Source organism: Lemur catta, chromosome 3, assembly GCF_020740605.2.
Source record: "Lemur catta isolate mLemCat1 chromosome 3, mLemCat1.pri, whole genome shotgun sequence".
In the NCBI taxonomy this organism is placed as follows: domain Eukaryota; kingdom Metazoa; phylum Chordata; class Mammalia; order Primates; family Lemuridae; genus Lemur; species Lemur catta.
The window spans coordinates 54412781-54432858 of NC_059130.1; the positions used below are offsets into that span (position 1 = coordinate 54412781).

The window sequence follows — 20078 nt, forward strand, 5'->3', positions numbered from 1 at the left end:
AGCCTGTGTGACAGAGTGAGATCTTGTCTCAAAAGAAAAAAAAAAAAAAAGAGAAGAATAAGAGAAAAGGGAGAAAAATCTTTGGGAACCTAGGTAGATATCTTGGAAAAATTAGGATTTGAGTTGGACTTTCAATGAATATAAACTCTAGTATCTAGAACAGTGCCTGGCACATAGTACTCAGTAAATAATTATTAGTGGATTAATGAATGAATAAAATAGTGGAACTACTATAGGTAGATATGGAGGGTGGGTCAGGGCACAGGGCAAGCAAAATAAAGTGAATATCTTTGAATAAAGTTAAGAAGAGACAGGATGTATTATCTATTTGATATACAGCAAGTAGTTCAGTTTGGCCTGGACTATCAGATATGTATAGGAGAGTTAAAACTATAAGTGGGCTAAGGCCACCAGAAAGTTTGGCATTCTTTGGAAGCCACTGAAGAATTTGGAGTAATATGATGAAAACAATTCCAAATGAATGTGGTAAAAATGTGTAAAATATACTAGAGATAAAGTCTGGAGGCAGTGAGGGCAATTAAGATACTATTGCTCTCAACCAGATATAACTTGATTAGAGCCTTGATTATGATAGTGGCAGTGGAAATATAAAGGAAATGATGAATTCAAGAAGCATTATAAGGAAGATACAGTAAAACTTGATATATGTCTGGATATAGTGAGTAAAAAAGATTATACTATAGTTTGGATCCTGGGTGACTGGGAGAATAATGGCACTTCTGGAAAAAAATTGGGAAATCATCAGGAGGCTGAATAGTAGAGCTATTATCTTCTTTCTTGGATCTTCTGGAATAGTTCGTGTGCAGAAAAGAGTTAACATAGCAGGCCTAAACTGCTATTCTTGAAAAGTTTTACTTGAAGCCTGGCCTATGGCTGGAGTCTGAGAACTTAGATTTCAGGAAGATTCCCACCATTAACTGATAACAATGGCTTACTGTGTGTAAACTGTTTATACAAATAATATGGTTTCTGCTGAACACCTGCTTTTCTTTTGGGATTCTGAAATTTAGGTAGGTGCCAGACAGGGGTTGCTTGCATGATTAGCCCCTAATAAAATGCTGGGCATTGAGTCCCTAATGAGCTTCCCTTCTTTGGCAACATTTTACGGGTGTTGTCACAACTTATTACAGGGAGAATTAAGTACATCTTTTGTGACTTTGCTGGGAGAGACACTTGAAAGCTTGTGTCTGCTTTCCCTTGGGCTTTGCCCCATAGCCATGAGTAGGACTATATGTACAGTCCTATGAATTATCCTAGGGAATCATTGAACTGGGGGTGACATTGGGAACCCTCTGACAAAATTTTAAATAATCTGGCTTATTGGCAGACATTCTGTCAGACATTGTCAGATATGTGTTGTAGATTTTTTATTTGGAAAATATAACCATAGTAGCTATGTGCTAGGTACTACAGGAGACAGAAAAATAAAACACCAAGTCTCTCACTTTAGAGTGCTTAACGTCCTAAGTGAAGAGATAAGAAATAAATCATAAAATCTTTGGGACTTGGAATAGATAGAATATGTAGTGCTCTTCTCAACTTTATTTCCTGTCACCTAACACTAATCTTTTTGTCCTAATGAAGGACAAATCATCTCTGAGTGGAAAAGAACCATTAAAGCAGTATCAATTGATAGGATCACAGCTGAAAAATAAGAAGGGGTAAAGATGCCAACAGGGTGGCAAAAATCTTATCAATTACTGCAGGGTTATAAAGGGATTTCCAATTTCAACTGGTTTCTCAGATTTTCTGTGGGTTGTAGATGGTTCCAGAATAAGAATATTTGGGTTAGGACATTAATTTGTAATAATGTTGTAGGAATACTCTAGAATACCAGTAATGGTGTCATTTACACATTGATGACCCATGATTAGTTGTGAGGTATGTCATAAGTAACTTGTTACTTGTAATAGTTAAAATGCTAAAGTTTGAGAATGATTTACTACTTTTTTTAAAATATGGGAGCAGATTTAAGATTCCTGTCATTAGAATTTGAACTGGAGAAAAGGAGATGGAGTTATTGCCATTATTTAGGTAGCATATCTCTCACATAGCAGTATCCTTAATCCTATGACACATAAAGGAAAAAATGTTGAGAGTGCTGCTGTGTAGGGATAAATCAAAGTGCTGACAGAAAGTTAGTTTACAGCATGTTTATGCAAGACTCAGTAATTGAGTAATGTTTAATAAATACAGTTTCTGATGTTATATCTTTATTAACATATGTATTCACATTTTTATGTTTTATATAGCTACCCAGACAATGAAAAGTCATTGGATTGGTTTCTTCCTCCTGCTCCACTGATTTCAGAAATTCCAGACACTCAGGAATTAGAAGAAGAAATAGAAAGTTATAAACTATTATGTAAGTTAGCACATATTTGTTATGAAGCTAAACCCATGTAGTTCATGTCAATATTAAAAAGCTCTGATTTGATCATTACACATTATATCACAGTATCACACATATCTGAGAAATATGTACAATCATTATATAAAATGATAAAAATTCCTTTATTTTAATGAAATATAATAAAATGAAAGTCAGAGACTTCTTATTCATAATAATGCTCACCAAATCTTAAAATCTAAAAGATTTTCCTTCTTCATACATACATACACATACATATGTATGCATATTTATGCACAGTAAGGTATCACACACACTTGTTTTGACTAATGTTCTGTGAATATTGTTTTCCTCTTGCTATTAAAATTTAATCACCACTGTTCGGTTTGCCTTGCCCTTTACTAAAGGTAACCAGATCCCTGAAATATATTGAGTGACAAAAGCAAGATGGAGAAGATTATATATAGTTTGATACCATCTTTATAAAGCTCAAAAACAAGAACAAACAATATATTGTGATCTAATGTAATATTGGTACAATTTTAATTTTTAAATTCGGTCATAGGTTCATATATATACATTTTATTATTAAGCTTCATGATTTACATATATGTTTTATAGATAAATATACTCTCGTATCAAGTAATATATAACACATATAGTATTTTATATATACATAGATGCTAAAGCAAATTTAAGCCATAATAAGGGCTCCAAACTCCTACTAAACCTCCCAAAGATTCTTATAAAGTCTCTGTAAAGAAACCTTTGAAATTCTGTCACTGTGATGAAGATGTTCCTTTATCTTGATTTTAAGAGTAAGATTACAAACTTAAAAGGACTGTGTCATATATTTTAATACTGGATCATATTCAGTAGCATTTTATATGATTGGCCATCGTATTTCTGTGTGTAAATTATTTATATAAATTTTAAAATCTTCATAATTATAGTAGATTAAATAGTTAAATATTATAATTGTGTTATTAAATTATGGGTCAGGAATTAAACCTATTTTATAATATAGGTTCCACATAAATTTAAAATTTATTTTCAATAATTCTGAATTAATTTGAGTGTTCTTCAGTGATGTAATATACCATAAGAGTAACAATCACCTGTATTTTAAAACCATATATGGTATTATTTTGTTATTGTATTAATACTTTTATTTTGGCTTTCATATTTAACTGGTAAACTCTTTTGAAAATTTTTATTGAATTTTTTCATCATTTTGAAAGTTATTTTCATGGAGAATATGTAATAATATATTCCTTTTTTGTAGGTCAAGAAAAGAGACCAAAAATGTTAACATCAAATTTAAAGATAACTAAAGAAGATAGAAATTATATTTCACCAACACAAAAAATCCAATTTGTCTTCCCTTCTAATAAATATGAACAAGATGATCTAAATTTAGGAGGGGTAATTAACAATGACTTATCACATGTTGCTGGCAAGCTGACATATAGTTTTTGTCAGAAACGTAAAAATCATATTGGCAGTGAAATAGCACCTGAGCAAAATGTTCCTGATGATACAAAATTAGTTAATTTTGCAGAAGATAAAGGAGACAGCATATCAGCATTCCGGAAAAGGTAATTAATTAAATGAAATAAATAATATTCAATGAATAAAGTTGAATATATATACATCCAAGAGTATTAAATATGGCAGAATCTGAATGAGAAAAATAGCAAAATTCTGTGTCCTTTTTTTTTTTATTTATTTTTTTTATTTTTGGAGACAGAGTCTCGCTATGTTGCCCAGGCTAGAGTGCTGTGGCATCAGCCTAGCTCACAGCAACCTCAAACTCCGGGGCTCAAGCAATCCTTCTGCCTCAGCCTCCCGAGTAGCTGGGATTATAGGCATGCACCACCGTGCCCGGTTAATTTTTTCTATATGTTTTTAGTTGTCCAGCTAATTTCTTTCTATGTTTTTAGTAGAGACAGGGTCTCACTCTTGCCCAGGCTGGTCTCGAACTCCTGAGCTCAAACGACCCTCCCCCCTTGGCCTCCCAAAGTGCTAGGATTACAGTCTGTCTCCTAAATAATTCTGGACTCTCTCCATTCCTGCTACCACAGTCCTAGTCCTACCCACAAAAATAACCATAATTGTAATATTTAACCCTTTTATCTGCTACAAATGATACCACCACAGTACAGGTGGGACACAGGGATCTTCATTTTTAATAAAATTTCCATTTGATTGTTATGCACACTAAAGTTTGAGAACCATTTCCCTAAAGCACTGGGTTTTAAGGTGGAGGAGTGAAATTAGATTTTGTTTTCTTTAAAAGTTCATTTTGGTCCCAATATGGAGGTTGAATTAGAAGGGAATTAAAATATATTATGAAGAGCCACTTTAAAGGTTATTTTATTAGTCTAGGTAGGAGAAAATGGTAGACTGATGTAGGACTGTGGTAGCAGGAATGGGAGAAGTCTAGAATTATTTAGGAGGTAGAATTCCACAAGACTTAAATGATTATTGGATATGAGATCTAACTTCTGGGTTTCTGGTTTAAGCCAGAATGATTAAGGACGATAATGCCCTTTTATGATACAGAGAACTATAAAGGAAGAACAGGTTTTGGGGAAGGTGATGTGTACAGCTTTGGACGTGTTGATTTTAGACACTTAAAAATAGTCCAGAAAGACAGTTGGATATATGGGTTCAAGATCAGAAAAAGTCTAGTTGATAGTTTTTGTTTTCTCTATGACATGGGAGATGAGGTTATCTGTGGTGTCTGAGGGAAAAAGTGAGCAAGAATGAGAAGAGTGGAAGAAATTATGGAGAATGGGAAAACAATGTAATTAGAATAATGGTAGGATTGCTGGACCCTGTAAAGGGCCCAGTTGAGGTTGAGGTCTATAATTTTTTATACCAGCTTTACTAAGATATAATCCATGTATCATAAAATTCACCCTTTTGAAGTATACAATTCACTGATTTTTATAATATTCACAGAGTTGTGCAGCCATCACTATTGTCTCATTTTAAAACATTTTCATTACTCGCAAAAGAAACTACATACTGATAAATAATATGTAGTTTCTCTCCATTCCTTCCTCCCTTCAGCACTTGGCAACCACTAATCTACTTTCTGTCTCTATAGATTGTAGACATTTCATATAAATTGAATCATACAATATCTGGCTGTTTGTGTCTGGCTTCCTTCATTTAGCATAACATTTTCAAGGTTCATCCGTGTTGTGTCATGTGTTAGTACTTCATTCCTTTTTATGGCTGAATAATAGTCCATCGAATGGATATATCACATTTATTTAATCCATTTATCAGTTTATGGACATTTGGGTTGTTTCTACTTTTTGGCTATTGTGAATAATGTTGCTATGAACATTTGTGTACAAGTTTTTGTGTGAATATATGTTTTCAGTTTTTTTGGATATATACCTAGAAGTAGAATTGCTGGGTCATATGGTAAGTCTATATTTAACTTTTTTGAGGAACTGCCCAATTGTTTCCCAAAGTGGCTGTACCACTTTATAATCCCATCAGCAATATATGGGGGTTCCAATTTCTTCTTGTTGTCTGTCTTTTTGCTTATAGTCATCCTTATAAGTGTGTGAAGAGGTATCTCATTGTGCTGTTGATTTACATTTTCCTAATGACTAATTGTCTTAGTTTGGGCTGCTATACTGAAATACCATAGACTGGATGGTGTAAATAACAAACATTTATTTCTCATGGTTCTGGAGGCTGGAAGTTAGAAATCAGGGTGCCAGCATGGTTGGGTTTTTGGTGAGGGCCAGCCTCCTGGTTATGTTCTCACGTGTTCTTTCTTTGGTGCATGCACAGATGCATGCACAGAGAGAGATCTCATATCTTGTCCTCTTTTTATAAGGGCATTAATTCCATCATAGGGAGCTACCCTCATTACTTCATTAAACCTAATTACCTCCCAGAGGCCCCACCTCCAAATACCATAACATTGGGGATTAGGGCTTCAACATATGAATTTGGTGGGGACATAAACATCCAGTCCATCAATGTTGAGCATCTTTTCATGTGATTATTGGCCATGTATTTGTATTTCTTTGGAGTAATGTCTATTCAAATCCTTTGTCTATTTTTTAATTGGGCTATTTGTCTTTATTGTTGAGTTGTAAACAGTCCTTTAAATATTCTCAATAAAAATCTCTAATCAGCTCTATATTTTGCAAATGTTTTCTCCCATTCTGTGGATTGTTTTTCACTTTTTTGATGGTGTCTTTTGCAGTACAAAAGTTTTAAATTTTGATAAAGTCCAGTTTATCTAATTTTTCTTTTATGCTTTTGCTCTAGTGTCATATCTATTTGGTATTACTTTGATTGCTTATATTTTTTGTGTCATATCTAAGAAACTGTTGTCTAATCCAAGGTCATGAAGATTACTCTTATGTTTTCTTCTGAGTTTTATGGTTTTAGCTCGTATATTTTGACATATGCCCTATTGAGTTATTATTTGTATATGGGATGAACTAGGAGTCCACCTTCATTCTTTTTGCACGTAGATAATCAATTGTTCCAGCACTATTTGTCAAAAAGACTATTCTTTCCCTGTTGATTATCATGGCACCCTCATTGGAGTTAAATCCAAGTTTTGTCTGATTCCAAAGTCCATGTTTTACCCAATATCACAACATATAGGTAGGAGTCATCCTATAGCATAAGTGTTTTCCTTGTACCCAATACCATTTTGTAATTGAATTCTACTATATCATTCACCAACCATCTGCTTTTGAATTTTCTGTCTTCAGAGATAGAACTGCTGGCATTGGAGGCTACAACTCTACAGAGTTTGTACTAAATTACATTCTTGTATCTAGTTTTCTGAAAGACTAGTTCTAATACAAAAACATGTCATTGAGATTAATAGTAAAAATAATTTAGAAAGTGTTCTGTATTTGCACAGTGCTTGTTTGGGTGTCACTCCGTACAGAATTCTGTAAGATTGATACCTGCTTTTATCCCCATTACTTATTCTATAAAGTGTGAGTGTTGTATTAGGAACCTTAATTGTTACTTTATCCCTTAGAGCTATTATGAACAAATTACTTTGATAGATTGTCTCCTTATCAGTTGAATATAATGTAGTCATAAAGACAGTGTTTCCTTATTTTCTAGAACTTTGCAAAGAAGTATTTCTTACACTAAAATGGTTACTGGTTAGTGTTTGGGGTGACTTGATCTGCTAATATACTTCATTGCCGTCCCTTCCTTTTTGGGGGAGGACATACAGCCCTGATTTGATTGGCTAGGAAATACATATATGTTTTATTAGGTAGCTCCTTTGGAGCCAAATGCAGTTGCTGACAACTTTTAATTCATGACAAATATGTTAATATATTCCTATAAATTTAACATAAGTATGTTAATGTATTTCTATAACTTGAATTACTTCAATTAAATTTAATTACTAGTAGGTGAATAAAAGTCTCTTTTACTGTAACTATATTTAGTAGCTTTTTTATCTCTCTCTTAAGCACTTTACTGACTTTAAATGGTACATTAGTTATCTATTGTGTAACAAATTATTCCAAAACTTAGTGGCTTAAAACAACAATAAACATTTATTTCTCACAGTTTCTGTGGGTTAGGAATTTAGGAACAACTTAACTAGTAGTTCTGGCTTAGGGCCTCTCATGAGAATGTGCACAGATGTTGGGGGCCTCCCACAAGGAGGCTACAATCAAAACATTAGCCAGGCTGCAGTCATTTGAAAGCTTGACAGGTACTCTAGGATCTGTTTTCAAGGTGACTCACCCTCCTTGGCTGGCAAGTGTGTGCTGGTTGTTTACAGTACCTCACCACTTGGGCCTCTCATAGGGTTGCTTGAATGTTCTTCTGACATGGTGGCTAGGTCCCTACAGAATGAGAGATCTAACAGATCATGTGGAAGGGACAATGTCTTTTATAACCTAGCCTTGGAAATCATACACCTGCACATCTACAGTACTCTACTAATTACACAGGCCAATCCTAATTCAGCAATTCAATTTGTAGGAGATTGCAAAAGGATGAGGATCAGGTGAAGATCATTGGGGCCAGTTTGGAGGCTGGATAGCACAAATAGATTTATCTGAGTTTCAGGGAAGTGAAAAGACATAATTCTGTGGTAAACTTAGCAAATCATATTTTAGGAGAATGATTAATTTTTTTGTTTGAATAAACTATAACCTATGAGTATTTTTAAAGGGGCCAATTTTATGCTAGCTTTTCACATTCTGAGCAACTGTTACAAGTGAAAAACATGTTGTTGGGTTTTTTTTTTGCAGATTATTTAAAATATCTGATGATATACATGGAAGTGCTTATTCCAATGACAGTGCAAACTTCGACTCTCACATTGGTTCAGTGAAAATTGCTCAAACAGAAATGAACAAAGGGAAATCAAGGAACTATAGCAATAGTAAACAGAAACCTCAATATTCTGCAAATGTGTTTCTAGCAAATGATGCTTTTTCTGCTTCTGAAATTGGAGAAACCATATTCAAATCACCATCTTTTTCAGTTGCTTCCCAGCCTCATGACAGTCGAGGTAATTACTTGGTTTTTTTCAGTTGGTTTTTAAAAGTACAAACTAATTTGCATTTCTTAGCATAGGGAAAAATACAAAAATATAGTAAATTTGAGGTTATGTGCAATTTCTGCATTTCTTTATTATGTTGTATTATTTTTAGCTGTACTATGTTAAAAATATTTTTAGCTGTGTGTTAAAAAATACTTTTAATTTTGCTCTCAATAAAAAGTTATACAAGTTTTACTGAGGCAGTTTTTATGGAAAAGGTTAAAAATATATAAATACGTAGGATTTTTTTTTTTTTTAGGGATCACAGAAAATGGTTTAGGTTCCTTGAAGGCTGTGACAGAAATTCGTATCCTTTAAATTATTTACAACAGCTACTTTATATTTGTGAAATAATAATTTTTAAACATTCTGTTTGTGTTTCTATTTGTTTATTTTGGTTGACAAAGAAAAAGAGGAAAAAGTGAATCTTTTGGATCATATAAAAGATAAATGTATGTAACAGTGCTGCTCAAAGTGTGGTCTGTACACTGGTGGCAATTTATGAACTGTTTTATCAGTCTATGACAATGTAAGTACCCAAATCAGATTTGTATATCTATAACAGTGTACTTATTCTGTTTTAATTCACCAGCTATTTATGTGACTATTTCCCCATGACCTATGAACTCCTTGAAGGCGAGGATCATGCCTTATTTATCTTCCTATCCCTAAAGACATTGAAAGGCAAATAAAGTAAGGAAGTTGTTCTGGCAAAGGAATAGCCATGAGCAAGGGTGAGGTAAAGTGTGAAATGTCTAAGCAGTCCAGTTTGGCTGATGTAAAAGATATGATTAAAGAAGTAATAGGAAATAATGTTAGATAGGTATCTTAGGACCAGATCATTTAATGCCATGAATACCAAGGTCAAGGTTTTTTTGTTTTTATTTTTAATTTAAATTTTCCTCAGCTTTACTGAGGTGTATTTGACAAATAAAAATTGTATATTGTGCATCATTTTTCTTATCTGAAGATGAGGATAAGAAGTAATGGGACTTATAGGGTTGCTGTGAATATATGCAGAGTACTTAACACAGTGTTGGAGATGTAGTGAGTAGTCAGTAATGGTAGAAATCATTAAAATTCCGTTATCTCTAAAAAAATTGCATATATGTAAGATATACAACATGATGTTTTGTTATATGTATACATTGTGAAAATGATTACCACAATCAAGCTAATTAATGTATCTATTACCTTACATAGTTACCATTTTCTTTTTGTGGTGAGAATACTTAAGATCTATTCTCTTAGTATCTTATTTTTATTATTTAGTTATTTATTTAAAAATTTTTATTATTTTTTGTGGAGATGAGATCATCTTGCATGTTGCCCAGGTTGGTCTGGAACTCATGGCCTCAAGTGATCCTCCTGCCTTCCAAAGTGCTGGGATTATAGCCATGAGCCAACATGCCCCATTTGTTTTTATATTTAATAAATCTATTAAGCAATGTGAAGAAACTACATAATATTTTGAGTAGGTCAAGTTATATCATCAAAACTATGCGTTAGGAATATGGAAATAGTCAACAGTAGGGAATACTCTAGAATCCACAAAAGTTATGGTCTAATTGAAAAAACAGAAAGCAAATTCCAGATATTGGGCAGATGAGCCAGAGAAATCTAGGCAACAGTGACTCTAATCCTGGGTACTCTGGGAATGATCTGAGATTGTTCTGAATTATGGTTAGAAAATATTTGCCTGACCATTTATGAAAAGTTGCCTCTAATGCAGATAATTGAGTTAAAATGGGGGGAGGAGACAATAAGAGAATTATATGTGATGATATAACTGTAGACATCGCCAGTCTCTAGCACTTTGTTGAACGTGATATCTCAATCCTGCCGCACTTACTTTTCTCTGGTGATCAAAAAAAAAAAAATAGATTAGCAGTAAGCAGTTAAAGATTATTTAATTATCTGTATGATGGGAGAGTCTTCTTATCCTTTACTGGAAGCTATTCTATAATATGACACTGCCTTTTTTTTTTTTTTTTTTTTTGGTCAGTTAAAAAGGCCAAAAACTTTATTTAGTTTTCAGGGAAGTATAAGATGCGTATAATCATAAACAAAATACAAAACAACAAAACCCAAATCTTACAGTCTTAGCATGCTAAGATAGAACATTTTCCACAGACCAAGGAGTCCCGTCAAAGTGATAAAGGACACCTGGAAAGTGGCAAGCCAAGGGGCTGGGGCACTGCCTTCATGCCCTATTAGCACAGCCAAAGTGGTTCTGTTGTTCAGCTGTCTTAGTTAAGACTACTGCCTACACTTGTGTCCATTGATTTATTGTCCAAAAAGTTCCTTTGCTGTCAAACTCATTGTATATACCTTATTGTTTCCAAGTATGTATTCAAAGTGGAAGACTAAATGCTATTCATGGTAGTTTGAGAGTTTGTGGGTTACTTGGACACAACTTATTTTCTGATTCTTTTAAAATATTTTACTGTATTGGAATCCTCAGGACATTAGAAGTTTTGTCAGATTGATCTTGCCACAGTACTCTTGTCATTTTCAGTTCCGCAGACATTTTCTCCATTATAACATATAATTGCAGTGACACTGCTGAGAGTGTGTTGGACAAAAGGAAAAATTTGATTTTAAATCTTGATAGTGATGATAAATGGTGTTAGTATTTGAGTTTTCTCATGAGCTGGAAACTCGATTCTACATCTACTCTGAATCAAAGATTCATTTTTGTGAATATAAATTGATGTGGAACTATCTAATGAGAGAAAAACCAGCATGTTGGCCTACTTGTAGGCCTGTTACAAATAAATATTTTATAAAAAGAGACATATTTTGAAGGAAAAACGAGATTCCTTCAAATGCTGATGGATTTACAAACTCAAAATTACTTTTTTGTTTTGGCAGAAATATTCTGACACTCTGCACAACAGAAAGTAACCTATATTAACTAAGTTCTTATTCTGTGTAGGTACTGTTCTAGGTATTTGGGATATGTCACCTGAGAAAGCAATAAATCCTTGCCCTTGAGGAGCTAACATTCTTGGGATAAGGGTGGGTAAGAAGATAGATCTGAACGATTGTAACAGTATATAAATAAGTCACATAGTACTTTAGAAGGTGATGAATATTATGGGAAAAGAAAATATAATAGTAGAGAAGGGTAAGGGGATTAAATTGGGAATGTTGGGATTCAGGGCTGAGGTATAGAATTAAATAGAGTAATTAGGGTAGGCCTTGAGAAGCTCAGATTTCATCAATTAAAAGAGGTGAAAGAGCCAAGGAAATATGGAGGCAGAACAGTTTAGGCAGACAGAGAGAGGGCCTTATGGCAGGAACATGGCTGATGGTTTTGAAGAACAACAGAGTCCCATATAGCTAGAGGAGGTGAGTCAGGGGAGAGTAGTAGGACATGAAGTCAGAGAGATTAAGGTGAGGGAAGATGCGGGGAGTGGCAATGTGGAGACAAGATCATGTAGGGCCTTGCAGCCATATATTTCAAGAGAAGTAGGGAAATTTGAGCAGAGAAGTCATATGATCTCAATTTTAACAGGATTACTACAGCAATTCATCAGTTCTTGTATATCTTTGTAAAAATGTAATTGTTTAAAAAAACTGTGTATTTTTGTACTTAGATATAATGACTGTCTTAAATCTAATAGATTATAACAGCTTCAATTATAGGAACTAATTTTCTTCTTTCTTTACAGCTTCCCACAGCTTTCTAAATCTAGAAATACATTCTGCATATAGTGCTCAATAAATGTAGTTGACATTTCATGAAATGAATACCATATAAGTACAAATATATTCCAAGCTGTCAATAGACCCTCATCTTGGAGAGGGGACAGTTTATTCTTCTTATCTATTAATATTTTTGAACTTTCTTATAGAGGAAGGATGATTTAAGTTCTTCCTGTCGAACCAGTACAATTAAATCTACCACTTAACACACCTAAAGTATCAAAAACAAAGGGATTCAGTAATGCACATCAGCTAATGGGGCACAATGAATAGTTAATAAGTGAAATTCTAAACATTACAGAAGAGATAAAAATCAAGTGGCCTAGTCAAGGTGAATTTAAAAAAGCACTATTGTGGAAAAGATAAACTAGAAGTGTAGTGATGGTGTACTTGCCTATATGTATTTGTAACTCTTCCATCATATTGAACTCTCAAATTATAACCCTTATGTAACCCTCTTGTTTTCCCCTTAGGAACTTTACAGGTTCTTTTCAGAATATAGAGTGTGACTGGAGGCTAGAATAATTTCTGTTAATTCTTAAGTTGCCAAAATAGCAAATATTAAAGCCTTATCATTAAATATTGTCAGAATTAATATCAGTTTAACTAAATTTTTAAATTAAAAGTAACCAATTTTTAAAATTCTGAAATATTATCTCCTTAATATTATTCTAAGCGGCAAAATTTAGAAGTATTTTCAAAGAATTCCCATATTTCAACTATATACAGTCCAAAGCCTTTGATGATGTAAGTATTTTACTATAATTACTTACTTATCTGCCTCTTCTCACTAGATTGTGTCTTCTTTGAGGGCAGGGACTATATCACATCTTTATGTCCCCAGTGCTACACTCAGAGTTTAGTATATTATAGGAGCTCAGAAATTATTTGTTAAATGAATGCATGTGCTTTTCATAGGTGGATTCATTTGTGTTTATATAGATTAGAATTTTTCAGGAAGCTAAAGGAATGATTTTCTTCTAGGTCTAGCATATTACTTTTACAAATAAAATACCATGATAAAATATTAATAATGTTATTTTTTGAGGGTGGAGGGTCTGAGCAAGGTTACAATTTTAATGATTTTAGAGGTAAAAATGCTTGAACTACTATTTCTTATACTCTTCCTAAGGCATTTTTTAAAATGAATTGAGAATGTGTTTGAAAAATTCTATATATTACATGATTGATTAAATTTTATTTTTTAGCTCCTTTACACAGATAGGAATTTTGTGATTTGTGCTCCAACTGGTTCTGGAAAAACTGTAGTGTTTGAACTAGCTATAACAAGATTGTTAGTGGAAGTACCATTGCCATGGTCGAATATTAAAATTGTTTACAGTAAGTATTTATATATTGTAAGAGTGATGATTAATTATAATAATGAAAAACCATTGAAACAAAATGAAGTAAATTCAATTTTAGGCCATAGGAATTATTACTTGGTTTTCCATACATTTTTAATAAAGATATACCACAATTGGTCTTGTCTATGACATTAAATTTAAAACACATTTTCCCAGCATTATAAATAAAGAATAATATTTGAATGGAGAACTTGACTTTTACATACTTATTTGTAAAAAGGCAAGCAAAACAAACAAATAAAACCAAACGTTTTGTAATTCTAGAAATTTGTATAGGAACCTCTGCTCTCCTTTCTTAGGTATATATATTTTTAAATTTTTTCATCAAAGTTACATATGCATATGGTTTAAAAAATAAAATATTACAAAAAGGCTTGTAATGAAAAGTAATAATCTACTTTTCTCCAATCTTAGTTACACTTTCTTGAGAAATCACTTCTATTGTTAGTTTTCTTTTTGGTTATTACTTTTATATTTCTAAACAATATGCCTGTATTGTTAACTTTTAATTTATTAATATTAGGCAGTACCTAGATGTATGTTTTTACCCTAATTTTATTAACCAAAGTTTGTGAAAATAATTTTAAAATTTCACTAATGTTCAAAATAAATATCTCACATTTTTACAGTGGCACCAATAAAAGCCCTGTGTAGTCAGCGTTTTGATGACTGGAAAGAGAAATTTGGACCAATAGGACTGAATTGTAAAGAACTCACTGGAGATACAGTAATGGATGACCTATTTGAGATTCAGCATGCTCATATTATTATGACAACTCCAGTAGGTATTCTTTATACTTTATTATTTCCTTGGTTGTTAGAAAATATCTATGTTTCTTCACCAAGAAGAAAAAGTAAAAAAAAACATAAACTAGAAGCATTGCAATATAAACAAATATAAAAAGTAACTAGTATTTAGGGTTCAAAAAGAATATCTATAAATCAATAAGTAAAAGACAAATGACTAAATAGGAAAAATAGACAAAAAATAGGCAATTTGTTATTCTGGATAATATATAATCATATTTATTGCTTATATTCTTTTTTACCCAAGTATTATGTACTGTAGAGGCATGGCCTTGGTAGCACTTAAAAATAGGTAATAAAACTTTGAGTATATTGTGTTCAACTTAAAAACAATTGAGGGCCCAGTAGGACTGTTAAAATTCCTTAAATCTTTTTTGATCTTTAAATGTTTTTCAGGATACTTTTAAGGCATCAACCAAAACATTGCCCATTATTTGTAATATGTCATGTTAAAAATTTTATTTATATATTAAATAATATTTATTATAATTCCTTATTACTTTAACTACTTACTTTCTTTCTTTAGGAAAAATGGGATAGCATGACTAGGAAATGGAGAGATAACTCTTTGGTCCAGCTGGTTCGACTGTTTCTCATTGATGAGGTAGTGAACGCATGATTCACTTTCAGAGATAAACATAAAAAGATGATTAGAATGGATGGAAAGAAGCAAGAGATTTTCAACCGAACTATATGTTTGTTTTATCCCTTCGAGTGGAAAATACTCATTTTCTAAAGGAAGGATGTTAATACTATTGCATATTTTGGCCGGGCGTGGTGGCTCATGCTTGTAATCCCTAGCACTCTGGGAGGCTGAGGTGGGCGGATCGTTTGAGCTCAGGAGTTCGAGACCAGCCTGAGCAAGAGCTAGACCCTATCTCTACTAAAAAAATAGAAAGAAATTAGCTGGACAACTAAAAAAAATATATATATATATAAAAATTAGCCAGGCATAGTGGCACATGCCTGTAGTGACAGCTACTCGGGAGGCTGAGGCAGGAGGATTGCTTGAGCCGAGGAGTCTGAGGTTGCTGTGAGCTAGGCTGACACCACAGCACTCTATCCTGGGCAACAGAGTGAGACTCTGTCTCAAAAAAAAAAAAAAAATACTATTGTAAATTTTAATTGATTAAATAGGTTTTTAGTTCAATAACTGATGATTTTTTCTTGATTTCCTGCTTAGGTACATGTTGTAAAAGACGAAAATCGTGGTCCAACTCTTGAAGTTGTAGTCAGCAGAATGAAAACTGTACAGTCTGTATCTCAGACTTTAAAAAATATTAGCACTGTTATTCCAGTGAGATTTGTAGCTGTATCTGCAACAATTCCAAATGCTGAGGATGTAAGTTAGAATTTTAGTCTACGAGGTTTTTAATGATTTGTGGAATTTTTAATCATTTTGATCTTAGGGAAAAGTGAGGTTTGTTTTTTTTTTTCTTTCAGTTGCCTAACAAATTTAATTGGAAAGTATGTTGTGGAAAGTTATGGCTAAATCGTATGGGTATGACAGTATTAAGTCCATAAAATTTGGTAGATCAGGTTGAATAAAACAGTTCATGGAAGTCTATTGTTTGCTAGTATCTGAAATCTTAGTTTCATGCATTTCAGACACCTCATAATAACTTGACTAATATGTTATGGTCATTATAAGCAGCTGACACAAGTTGTATAGCAAAGTATAATAGAAAATAAAAATAATTGCTTAGATGATTACTACTTACCCAATTCTATATGCTTGGCATTGTAAGCACTAATAGTAGGTACAAGAGTGAAAACATAACGGGGACCCTGTCCTTGAGGAGGATCTCATCGTTAATGGGCTCCATGGACATGTAAAGAAAAAATTTGGGTGCAGTATTACACTTTTCATAATGAATATATGACTTAATTTTTTCTTCAATTTTTAAGTAAACTTTGAAAAAAATAGTTTCACTCTAATTTCTCACTCCTACTTGCTTCTCAGCCTACTGTAATATTGCTTTTTCCCTCTACTACTGCTTAGAAACTATTTTCACAAATAGCTGTTATATTGTGTATTTCAATAAAAAATTTTGTCTTTATCTTTAATTTGGCACAATCAATCATTTTCTTATTCTTAGGATGATAGCTTTTTTTCATATTCAAGAATAATATAGAAAAATTTAAAGTTTATTAAAACAAGACTAAATCCCAGTGTTTGTCCTTGCACATGTATACGTGGAATCATAATGTACACACTCTTTTTTGGTTTGCATTTTACCTATAAACATTTCCATATCATTAAATATTCTTATTCAATGCTATTTTTGTGGTTTTATTATCATTTATTTATCTAACACCATAATAATGGAAGATTGTTATTTCCGGTTTTTGCTGTTACAAACAGTGCTAAAATTAATATATCTTTGAAATTCTACAATAAAATTACTGAATCAAAGGATATATAAAACTCTAAGGACACGCTGCCTTCAATAAATGTTGCATTCATTTACATTTCTACTGGCAGCATTTCCCTATATCCTAATACTAGATAGTAAAATAATAAAATTATTTTAAAATATTTGTCAGGTTTATTGTTTAACATAGTATCTTATTTTGAAAATGTTCACTTCTTTGATTTCTACTGAAGCAAATACTTTTAATATATTTATCAACTGCTATAAGTTCTTTTTTTGCAGCTTGCAACATCATGCCTTTTGCTCTTTTTTCACATTAGTATACTAAATTTTTTTTACTGATTTGTAAGCAGTTATTGCATACCCATGTCCTCTAATTCTGGAAACTCTCTTCCCCTTTGTGGTAATCATTACTTCTGTAAATGCTATTTCTCCATCTTTTTCTTCACATCTTCAATTTTTCCCTAAATTAAGGTCTTTATCCTTGGCCTTCTGCTCCCCTCAAACTGTGAATTCTTGTGTGATCTTATCCCTCCCCCTTGAGAATATTTTAACATTTACTTCCTGTGCAACAAGAAACTCATTAATCAGTCTTCTTTCTGTCAAAGCAATGGCCAATTTTAGAGCAGGGCATGGAGCCTGATTATTAACCAGGGTATGTGAAGATAAGGATTGTGTATCACAGCTCCAGAAACTAACTAGTGACTCTAGCATTGAATCTCACTGCCATCTCTCAAGTGTTTATTTGTTATTTGCTTAAAAGTTGTCAACCCTTGCCAACCTTAGTCAGCCACTACCTTGCTACTATTCAGCTAGTGTTTAAGACGACACAAAAGGAGTGTCAGCTATTTCAAGGCATAGTTTTGAAAAATAACGAAAAAGTTACAATGATAGTGAGAAATTTGATTTCTATGACAAAATCAATTTTTAATTTTACTATGGACTCTTATGAAAGAAATAAAACAATAATAATCAATTAGAAGTTTAACATGGTGACGAATGGGTATAATCTTAAAATACTGCTATTGGTAGTATTTACCAATATGTCAATAGAATGGTATTAATGGAATAGTATGTAATATTGAAAAAGACTACTTGATTAAATACTGTTATACCTTGACTTTAATGTGGTCTATAATTGGGTTATTTTTATCCATAGAATTTTACTGGAAAAAAATTTAATATACATATTTCTGTTTTTTAAAGATTGCAGAATGGCTTTCAGATGGTGAAAGACCTGCTGTTTGTCTAAAAATGGATGAAAGCCATAGACCGGTGAAACTTCGGAAAGTGGTCCTTGGATTTCCCTGCAGTAGTAACCAAACTGAATTTAAGTTTGATTTAACCCTGAACTACAAAATTGCCAGAGTTATACAAACGTACTCTGATCAGAAACCAACACTTGTGGTATGGATTGTTGGTTGTTTATTTTTTAATGTAATATTCAGTGTTTTAATATGATTGTAAAAAATTATTAATTTATTTTCAGTTTTGTGCAACAAGGAAAGGTGTACAACAGGCTGCTTCTGTTCTTGTGAAAGATGCTAAATTTATTATGGCTGTGGAACAGAAACAGAGGTATAGTTTTTCATATTTTCATGGACGTATTATAGAAGGACTTTTAGGGATCATCAAGATGAGAAAAGAAAACGAGCCTCATCCCTTAACCTTGGGCAAGTTACTCGACATGTCCAACACTCAGTTTCCTCATCCATAAAATAAGAATAATAACAATTTTGAGGATTGAGATAATGAATCTTAATGCAGTTATGACCAATCTTTATTTCATAGCCAGATTTCATGAAAGATAAAGATTATCCAGACTGCTATCTTCATTTTTTTTTTTTTTTACCTACTTTCAGTCCAGCGTCTAGTATAATCTTTCACTAAAGCTCGTCTTGCTAATTAATCTCTCAGGAATCTCTAATGCATTTGACCACTTCTACCTCACTTTAACTCTCTGGACTCTGTGCTTCCATGATCATCATCTACCAATTTTCATCCCACTTTACAGGCCGCTCATTCTTAGTCCCCTTTTCACCTCTTTTACCCAACTTTTAAATGTTGACATTCTGGGGAGTTCTATCTGAGGTTCATTCTTTCTAATTCCCCACTCCGAGGTGTTTGTATCTACTCACATGAGGTTTATATAGTATTTATGTATGTCTATGAATTCCCAAAGTTATATCTTCAGCGCAGACATCTCTACTGAACTCCAGGCCTATAGTCCATCTGTTTAACTAACATCCAATTGTATATCTTAATGGGCATCTCAAACTCCTTGTGTCCAAAATAGAACCTTGATTTTTCTCTTAAACCACCTCCTCCTTCAGTGTTCCCCATCTTAATTATACATCATCTCTCTAGTTGTTCATGGCAGAAATCTATCATTGATAATCTCCTTCATCTTCTACCCCATAGGCAATCAATTACCAAGTCCTTTTTATCCTTACTTCTAAATGTAACTCAAATATGTCATTTTGTCTCCATCAGCACTGTCACCTCCCTAATTCAAGTCACTTAATCTCTTGCCTGGGCTGTATTCTTTTCTCTGTTGACTGTACTCACCCTCTTATCCCACTTTAATCTATTCTCTATATAGCAGAATGATTGTTTAAAATGGCACATCTAAATATGTCCGTTTCCTGCCTAAAACCCTTTAATAGCTTCTTATCGTCCTTAGAATAACATCCTAAATCCTTTGTGTGGCCAGCAATAACCTGTATAATGTGATGCCTAACAAATTTTCCAGACTCATTATGGTCATGTTCCCATTTTACTCACTACAGTCAAGCCATATTGGCCTCTCTGTTCTATGAATACACCAAACTGTTACCCTATAAAGGTTTGTCCTGTATCATATTTTCTTTTCCTGG

The 20078-nt window shown here is 32.9% G+C and overlaps 1 protein-coding gene across 1 annotated transcript in view; it reads left to right on the top strand.

Annotated features, from left to right (window-relative positions):
* Window positions 1-20078, top strand: part of HFM1 (helicase for meiosis 1) — a 101721-nt gene that overhangs the window by 1808 nt on the left and 79835 nt on the right. Inside the window, exons 2-12 of the mRNA XM_045547552.1 lie at window positions 2274-2386; window positions 3657-3969; window positions 8650-8912; window positions 9202-9249; window positions 13330-13400; window positions 13862-13994; window positions 14650-14801; window positions 15354-15431; window positions 16011-16169; window positions 18409-18609; window positions 18692-18780. Of these exons, the coding sequence (XP_045403508.1) occupies window positions 2274-2386; window positions 3657-3969; window positions 8650-8912; window positions 9202-9249; window positions 13330-13400; window positions 13862-13994; window positions 14650-14801; window positions 15354-15431; window positions 16011-16169; window positions 18409-18609; window positions 18692-18780 (1620 nt within the window). The remainder of the gene's footprint in view (window positions 1-2273; window positions 2387-3656; window positions 3970-8649; window positions 8913-9201; window positions 9250-13329; window positions 13401-13861; window positions 13995-14649; window positions 14802-15353; window positions 15432-16010; window positions 16170-18408; window positions 18610-18691; window positions 18781-20078) is intronic.